This window comes from Triplophysa rosa, linkage group LG16 (genome assembly GCF_024868665.1).
Source record: "Triplophysa rosa linkage group LG16, Trosa_1v2, whole genome shotgun sequence".
NCBI classification, from domain to species: domain Eukaryota; kingdom Metazoa; phylum Chordata; class Actinopteri; order Cypriniformes; family Nemacheilidae; genus Triplophysa; species Triplophysa rosa.
Window position 1 is genome coordinate 14,401,123 of NC_079905.1, and position 9,616 is coordinate 14,410,738.

Here is a 9,616-nt window from a genome sequence, read left to right on the forward strand (position 1 = left end):
TTACGAGATAATTCGTACAATCTTGTTCGCACATTTTAGTACGCTTTGCTTTCGCCCAAGTATCGGGGTGGGGTTAGGGGAGGGGCTTCAGTATTGCTTTTCCTAATAATTCACATCGTACGAATTCGCCACCTCGTAAAACAGTTACGAATTCTCATGAGATCGGGTTGGTATTTTCATCTTTATGTACTTGAGCGAGTCACCTCATCTCATTCCATGAGAGATGCAACCCATCCCACACATCGTTTCATAAACAGACGACAGGGAATGCGCTACTGCTGCTCACCAGCCGGGGAACAATAGCAGGCAGCGCGTTTAATTATGATCTTTTAAGATGTGATATATGTGCGCCTGTAGCATACAAATGAAGCCGTCTGTAGAGGAGGGCAAACCGCAGTCGATGTCTGCGAGTCGTGTGAGCAGCCCGGCACCTTCTTTGTTCATCGCTCCCTCTCGGAATCTCGCTCAGTGTCACTCTCTCTCTCTCTCTCTCGTGCCCTCACATTTGCTAGCATTGCTTTGTTTTTCCAATTTCCTGTTTTTTTGGTCTTTGTCTTTGCACTCTAGATCAGTTATAGCCCTTAGACAAAAAAATAGTGCAGGACTAAAACTCAGTGAAAGAGTCTCACTCGACCCACATTTCGACTGCCTGAAGAGCCGAAAGATGACGTAACTGTGTTTCTACCTAATCTGCCCACAGACAGCGCACTGCGTTGTTTACAAGCGATATAAGTGATATTTAAGAAAAACTCATTTTAACATCCAGAGGAATTTAATTGAGCATCTTTATGCGCTACAGATGCAACAGGCAGACTAGGGCTGCACGATTAATCGTATTTTAATACACACAATCCCACAATAAATTGAGCATCATCGTTGTGATATTAATGTTTTTAAAGCAAGCACAATAAGCACAACTCCTGTAAAAGTCAGAAAATCATCGCCGTCGGACTAAAAGCTTGTGTCTCTTAAACTGCCACTTTACAGGAAAAAACCCCACTACATTTCTACTCTGTATTTGTACTATGCTAATACATTTTTTTTTCAAAACCCACAGACAAGCATAGGCCCGGTTTCATAGACAAGGCTTAGCCTAAATCAGGACTATGAATTAGTTCATTTAGGCTGTTTAAATCGCTTTTATTAAAATGCCTTAGAAACAACATTACAGATGTGCATCTTGAGACAAAATAATGGCAATGACATATTTTAAGATATGTCAGGGCAAGATGTTTTCAGTTAAGACAGCTCAAAATTCCTTTTAGTCTGGGACTAGCCTTAAGCCTTGTCTGTGAAACCGGGGCATAAAGTGTGACAAATAGTAATGATTTAAGAAAAAAAACAAGAAATCAATAGAGTAGCAAGGTTTCATTCCGATGGTCACATAATGTTAATTTTTGGAGCAGAGTGTTTAGATGACAGCGTACACTTTTTTTAATGGCAGCAAATTGAAACATTTTAATTGGCTGTAAAGTATATTAAATATGCTGAAGTGAAATGAAAAACAAAAGTTCTGAACTGGCAGACTAGTCATGATTATTAATTAAAAGTTTTTATTATGAAAATCATTTTGCCCATAATCGTACAGCCCTCAGTCAGACAATCATTCACACAATAGATTTAGACAGCCAAATTAAATTGAGTTGGGTTAGGACTCGTATGGTGGACGGCAGTGTCCATCAACTGAAGTGATGTGATCTATTTTTGCGTCGTTTTTAAACCCAGCCCCTAACGTTGGCACGTGGGATCCAGCACCATGTCGGTGCGCGAGGGGCTTAAGTGAATCACACGCACGCCTCCCGTGTAAACTGTCCTCCACAGGAAGCTGGAAAGTCAGCGCTCTACTCTATTATCCTCTCGATCACTCTGACTGTTTCTACCCCCGCTACAATGTGGGTTTAAAATTGACACCTGTCACTCCCTATTCCATTCCCTACGGCTTGATGTCCACACGTAAACGTACGGCAGTGATGTCTTATCGCCCGCATGCGTTTGATGGTGATATATGCGCACGGACATCAGCGCAGGCCGCTGCCCACTATCTGACAGTTCACCCTCGTGATGAATGAGATGGCAAAGCATGTGTTCACAGGTACATCAGTTTGTGTATGAGCAAGCGGCTCTGTCAGGTGGGACGTCCACGTGCACACGCATGAGCGCCAATTATGCGTTGGTGTCCCTGCCTCCATGCGAGTGTGATAGACTGGGGGCAGATGTCTTAGATAAACTGCGATTCCAGCACGTCAACACTCAGAAGTCTTTCGCTGAAGGGAAGGACGTTTATTGTTAGCGAGGACGCGTTGGCATGCTGGTGTCCGAAAGTGAATAGTAATCGACACTATTGAACACAACCCTAGAAGCAATGTCTGGTTCCTTTGTGCGCAACCTCACACTGAGTGTCTTTATCTGTCATTTTCTCTCTCTGGATCTTTCTCAGCACATGGTCTTAAACGCTTTTGATCGTTACTTATTTCGTATACGACAAAGTCAATATCAAGACGGCACTTTAATTAATATAAAGGGCTGGACAGAGACAAAGGAAAGAGCGAATTAGTAGATAAGATGTAGTAAGAGGCGTTTGTTAGATGCGATGAGGTCAGGGGGTGTCTTCGCGAGTTACGCGAAGGGGGCTATTAAATTAATTGCTTTGCTAATTAAAGCGATATCAAAGCACATCTGGCGAGACCCGGCACGCATCCCACGTAATCGTATCAAAGCAAAACACACTTTTAAAGTTCACGAGGTGAGATGACTTAATCAAAACAGGCTTGAAAGTTTTCGCTAAAACGGCGTGACTTTAATCGTTAAGAGGTTACCGCTAATTTTTCATGTTACTGTAATTTCTGTGTCGACGAGGTGATTGGGAACAGCGATTGATGTTCTTCCCAAACAGCCATGGTGTCTGTTATTGATCTGCTGTAGGATTTACTTTGTTAATTAATGACTCCGTTATCGATTTCCTTTGAAAGTTTAAAGGCACTGTTGCCGAGAAAGGAACTGTACATTTGATTTCAATCATTAACTCTTAAGTAATGAATGAGTTGTTCCGTTATGCATCAATCGACTCTTGACATCGGCATGTGTCAGCTGATGCAGCCGATTTCCTCCGCTGCTGTACGTCGAAATTGATTTAGTGTGGGTCGGTTTTAACTAATCGTCTTGTTTCAATCATTGTCTTGCAGTTACACTCCTCATTGTTGACTCCAGAGCTGCAGAATAACGTGTCTCTGGACAGTGAGGTAAGTCTTTAAATCAGCATCTGAGAGGCCCTTGTAATGTCCGACTTAAAGTAGTTATTGTAGGTTTTAGGGTCAACTTTACAATTTTTTTTTTTTTCTTTTAATTCCTTTTTAATTTATTTTGTTTTTTTTTTTTATTTTTTTTTTTTTTTTTTACTGCGTAGCTTGTCCGTGAAGCACGGCTCTGGGATCAGTAGGAAATGCTGCTCGATCTAAAAGCAGTGCGAGTTTGAGTCGCTTTTAATGTGTGTCATATAACTTCACACCGTTATATGTAAATAATAACTTTATTAAAACACAGCCCGAGTTAGGCTCACATGTCACATACACTCGGCTAACGGCACACATCCCACACCACTTCCGTATGTGACGTAACACCCCCTTACGCCAAGCAGTATGGGTAATGTAGTGAACTCCACATCATCACATCTCCCCCTTTTACATGTGATGATGTGGAGTTCACTACATTACCCATACTGCTTGGCGTAAGGGGGTGTTACGTCACATACGGAAGTGGTGTGGGATGTGTGCCGTTAGCCGAGTGTATGTGACATGTGAGCCTAACTCGGGCTGTGTTTTAATAAAGTTATTATTTACATATAACGGTGTGAAGTTATATGACATGGTGTCAGAAGTGCGTCGTACTCGCTAACTCAAGTACCAGAAGATGTCGATGTTTCAAGCTCCGGAGAAGTTTGACTTTAGTCAGCCCGCCACATGGCCCACGTGGATACAGCGTTTCAAGCGATTTAGGATTGCTACAAAGCTGGATAAAGATATTTGAAAAAGCAACGCCCGTCAAACATGATCATTATAAAAATACCTTATTATTATAAAAATACCTGATGAGGCTTGAGTAACAGTGATAAAAGATGTCCTTAGGCATTTCATGGATTCTAGAAGGTGTTATGGTCTTCTTCTGCAGTGCGTATTTGGAGTTTCTGCACGAGAGCGCCCTCTGGCTTTCGGATGCAGCAGCATTTTCCCGTACTTCACTCAAAAGCTGTGCATAAATCACGTGATATTTATCGTCGGTTTATCGTAAATTTGCTTGTGTTGGAATTTAAGGAGGCATTTCTGTAAAAGAATATACCAGACTTTTAGATGCTCATGTAAAAGCTAAGGTAAACTTTATAATAACTTTATCTACGAAATAGTTAAAAAATTAAAACGACGTCTAACAGGGTGGAAATAAAGACCTCAAAGCATTGTCAATTTTTTAAAAAGCTTATGTTTAGCACTTGAGGACATGAGAAAAATATCTACAGTCACTTAACTGAGTCATAAATTATTTTTAATAATACAATATTATAATATTCCAGTACAAAATATTTTATAATCTAAAATATTTAATTAAATTATAATATTACATTAAGTATATATGCTATTTTATATTTCTATGTTAAATTTTGAAAGGCTAATACTTATATTTAATAAAAAACGTAAACATTAATATAATGCAAATATAACTGACATTATAATGTATTTTAAATCATGCTATAATAATGTGACAAAATTATTCAACCCGTCCTATGGAATAAAGATGTCCTATTAATAACTCCATTCTCATTTCCAGTTATCAGACATGTACTCCAAGGTGGCTAAGCCGGTTGTTAAGGAAACAGAGCATGACTACAGCAGCATCGCAGAGATCAAGGGTTTAGTGCCCGAGTCGACGTCCAGTGATCTTTACGCCACAGTCAGGGAGGAATTCCCTTTATCTCCTGGCTCCCAGCCTCTGGAGCTCACAGAAAACGGAGAACCTGGGTACGAGAGCATCAAGATTCCCAAAGCAGCTGAAGAGGATCATCAGGGTAACGGGACAGTGGAACCAGACTATGAGAGCGTTGGGGAACTGGGTCTGAGCAGGGAAATCTCTCGTCTTTGACCACCCACTCAACCGGAGACTGTGGAATCTGGGGTGATATTGTGAGCATAAGGCACTTAGCCCTTGATGACTGAGGAGGCGATTCACTAAAAATGTACTGCGGTCACATATAGCATACGGTTAACTTGCACGTTTTAGCACTGTAATCCAGGCACCTAAATTGACCATTTAAAATACCTGAAATGTTCTCTTATATCAGAATTATTGCTGTGATCAAAAGAAAATCATAGATGTTTTTTAAACATAAACATTTAAATACATTTGTTAATAAATCCCATTTACTTTTACAGCGATAAGCAAATAGTGCCGTGCATAATAAAGCGCAATCTATAAAAAGTCAAATTTAGAAAACAGAAGGGCGTGTTTGCTCAGAAAAATAATAACAATACAACACAATTTAAATACGCCACTTGAATGCGTTTAGTGCCTGTTTAACTGGAATGTTGGTGGTTAGTAAAAATGACACATGCAAAATTGGTGCAATTGTTTAGTGAACTCACCCCTGAATGTTTCGGAGTGATTTTAAATGTTAAAGTGACAATTAAAAGGGTTTATTTGGTGTCAGGGCCATTGAAATCTTCTAGTAAACAATACTGCGTCGACCAAAGTATGCTTCAGTGTAAGACCTGTGACCCAGCACAGGAAATGAAACACTGCCGATTGGCTCACAAGAAGGTTTGCTATGCTATTGATGTGAATATTTGGGCACAACAAACCCGAGATGCCCTTTTAACATCATCTGTGCTCACATGAAAAATATTTGATTCATAACGTGTACTAGAAGTTCTAGCGTTCTCGCACGCTGCACCTGCTGCGAAAGGCCTTATCATTTTCACATGATACTATTCAAGCAAAGAACAAGTCTGAATGGGCTGGAGTTGTGTCCTTACATTACCCTTAAATACAGCAAGACTTTTAGATGAGTCCAATGAGGAACTACACTCATCCGTATCATTCAGAACAGCTGGAGCGTTAAGTTCCACAAAAGATCACGCAGTAAACAGGTTACATCACATGACACGTATCAAAAGAGAAATGTTTAAATGTAGCCGCCATTCTGAGCCTCTGAGTTCAGGTGAGGAAGTGTCCTTTTAAGGTACGCAGAGTTAAAGTATCCAACTCATGTACGAGTGTGTATTATTGAAAAGTTGGCTCTTATCTTTTGCTGATGTGAATTCAACTTCTTTAATCGTCATTTGTGATGTTATCGAGTTATGTTACATAATATTTGTAAAAATACATTTTAAGATTTTTTAATCGACGCAGCTGTATTGATTGTGTTTCAAATACATTATATATTTCAGATATTGTTTGGTTTTTACATATAATAGGTACGTGGCATTTCAAAAGACTGATAAGCACAGGGGGATTAAGAGAAATCAATGGTTCTGCCACACTGCAGCTTTGCCTGGCAGCTTTATTATGTACTTTATTATCAGGTATGCATTTGAGTTTGCTGCATTTACTTGTAGCAGTATAATCGAAAAAGCGTGTCCAGACGCCGCATGTGACAATTTCATGCCAAGAGACACTTGTAAATATTCAAATGAGCTGTTAAATGTCACTGTTTAAGTATGATTTTAAAGATCGTTACCATTGGCAACAGCTACTTCCGATTGACAATAAAAGGAATGTTTTGTTATAGTTTGTTTGTTTGTTAAAGGAGGTTTATTTACATCAGGCATTTATTAACAGGATTTCTTAGCACTATTTAAACGTAAGGTTTACGTAATGGACTGTGGATGGAGTCCCAATGTTGTCCGTGCTTTGTAATGATGGTACATTGTGTTGGTACAGATTCTGTATGAAAAACATCCTTGTTTTGTTTAATATTACGAGGAAACATTCTGTTTCTCCCTCTTACCAAATTCTGTGCATTTGGTTGTAAATACGTGAATTTTGCATTTATTGCATAATCATCTTTGTATTGTTGTATTTGCTTATTAAACAGTACAGTCATGCTGGACTAATAACATGCATGCATGTATTTTCACATCAACTATTTACCTTCTAATTAAAGTGTTATTTATCGATTAACATCATGTTTAGTCCTATGTTTACATAAGGCATTATTATTACTAATTTATACTGCATTGCTACAAATACACATTCAAAATGTGTTAATATTGGATCTGTCAGTACAAACTAGTAAATTCTCAAGTGTCTTCATTTGCTAGTTTTATTACCATGTCACACGTTATTAAAGGACCTCAAATAAAGAGCATATTCCACTCGGTTGCCTAGTATTGATTGAGCCTCATGCATTTTAAATGTGACTGTCATAAGGGAAGTGTGGTAAAAGGATATTGAATGGAGTTTTTCATTCTCACTTCAAAAGGAATAATTGTTTCTTCATTAATATTCATCAAATCTTTCAACTATGCTTAAGGGCTAATTCTTATGGTTTATTATGACCACAACCACACAGTAATTACAATACACACAGGTATGTTCTTGAAAGGCATAGGCTAGTTCACCTAGAAATAAACATTATGTCATCATTTATTCCCCCTCATGTCATTCCAAACCTGTATGATTGCTTTCCTCTGCAGAACACAAAAGAAGATATTTTGAAGAACGTTGATAACCAAACAATGCTGGATGCCATTCGTTATTTTTGTGTGAATTCTCACTTTAACAGGATCAATGTCATTATCAGTTTAGGTAGACATTGTCATGCTGACTATATGTACATATTAATTGTGTTGAACCAGACACGCTTGAACACCTTTTAATACAAACAAGATAACAATTATCCTCATCAATAACATCAATGACACTACTGCCCTTTAGCTGTTTGTAATGTTTAAAGTAACTAAACCTTATTTATCACAATAAATTTTTTAGAGAGTGACCTGCTGTGAATTTTTATCTGGATGGTTTATAGAGACATTAATTATTTACTTAATAGTAATATTTTATTGTATAATAATTGTATTAAATAAACAATTTGTTGGCTTTTATTGTATATACATTTTTTTAAATAAACAATTTGATGAATGGGTCGTGTAACTTTGTCGCGTTTAAGTTTAGCCGTAACACTGTTAACTCAAATAAAACCAGTTAGACATACGTTTAACTTGCTAGCTAATTTACTTGTTATTTATTTTGCTTGTTATCAGAAACAATTCTTTGCTGACTTTACCGGAAGTTAACTTAGGGCCACAAAAGCGCACATCCGCAGTAACGTTTTTACTTTGAAACCGTCTGTTTTAGGCTGATCTGCTAATGTATAAATGCTATTACAGCTAGAGTGTGAACATGGTGTGATAACATAATGGAAAATTAAATAATTTATTTTCCAACAACAAAGTTATGTTAATAATAGTATAAAGGCGTAGAACTGTTCCCACTTCAGACAGACAAGGTGACAAACCCGCCAATACCGAGATTATTTAGACTTGTCATGATCCTGCCTCACCTTGATTTTCTAGTCTTGTGGCAGGGTCATGACAGTCCCACGTGTTTTGTGTGGAAACGCATGATCATTGTTTGTTTAGGATGGTCATGCGTTCTCCGGTCTCGTCTTTGACCCCGCCCCCTCGTTTAGCTTCCCATCAGTGTTTCATTCCCGACACCTGTCCCTTGTTATATAAAGCCTTTGTATTTTCTGTCTTGTTGCAGTTTGTTTGTTCTATGCCTGGAAAGACGTAGCAGCCTTTCCATGTCCTGGAAAGCTTTGTGACCACAGCAAGTCTAGTCAGTGTAATTTTTGTGAAGTGGTGTCTTAGTTTAGTGTTCCTGTTTAGTCTGTGTCATTATATTCCCCTGTTTTGTTTTACCCCCTCTTGGGTTTTTGTTTGTGTTGTTTAAATAAAGAGTTTTTTGTTCTATTAACCCCTTGTTGCCTGCAATTGGTTCTCTCCGTACCCCGCTTGTGACAAGACTATTAACTATGTTTTTTGATGTTTGATTCTTAAATTATAACATTTGATCCAATTAATTCCTCAAATGTAATTGCTTAAGGATATATATATATATATATATGAAGCAACTTAATCGTAGAGAAAAATGTTTTTCCTCAATATTACAAATTCAGAATCAGAATTGCCAATGTTTACACACACAAGGAATTTGACTTGGCGACAGGAGCTTAGTGCAGAAGAAAGTGTACACATGGTGCAAATATACATTAAGATAGAAAAAATTAGAAATTAAATAAAAACAAAAATGCACTATATACAAAAAGTGAAAAAAATATAGACAACCTTTTTTTTTACAATTTGCACTATGTTCAAAGTGACTGTATTTTTTTTTAAGGGAGTGAGTCCGGCACCTCGAGACCCTTGGGAATCCCTCCCGTGCCGCGTGTCATTCATTTCGCATTACTCTCTCCCGTTTCTCTACGGGATTTTATCACCGCTTTCGGTAACGCTGGTAACAATAGCCAACATACCAAAATAACCACCTCGCAACAATCTCTCGTCATCCTTGCGTCATTGTTTTAATCTGAGGAGCGTTCTGTGCTCGTGTTTGGAGGGAAGCTGCA

General features: G+C 38.2%; 1 protein-coding gene across 4 annotated transcripts in view; it reads left to right on the forward strand.

Annotated features, from left to right (window-relative positions):
• Nucleotides 1-7,986, forward strand: part of pag1 (phosphoprotein membrane anchor with glycosphingolipid microdomains 1) — a 53,386-nt gene extending 45,400 nt beyond the window's left edge. For all 4 annotated transcript variants that reach the window (XM_057354596.1, XM_057354595.1, XM_057354598.1 and 1 more), the window contains 2 exons: nucleotides 3,183-3,239; nucleotides 4,816-7,986. In XM_057354596.1, the coding sequence (XP_057210579.1) occupies nucleotides 3,183-3,239; nucleotides 4,816-5,127 (369 nt within the window). In that variant the 3' untranslated portion in view covers nucleotides 5,128-7,986. The remainder of the gene's footprint in view (nucleotides 1-3,182; nucleotides 3,240-4,815) is intronic.
• Nucleotides 7,987-9,616: the final 1,630 nt, after the last annotated feature.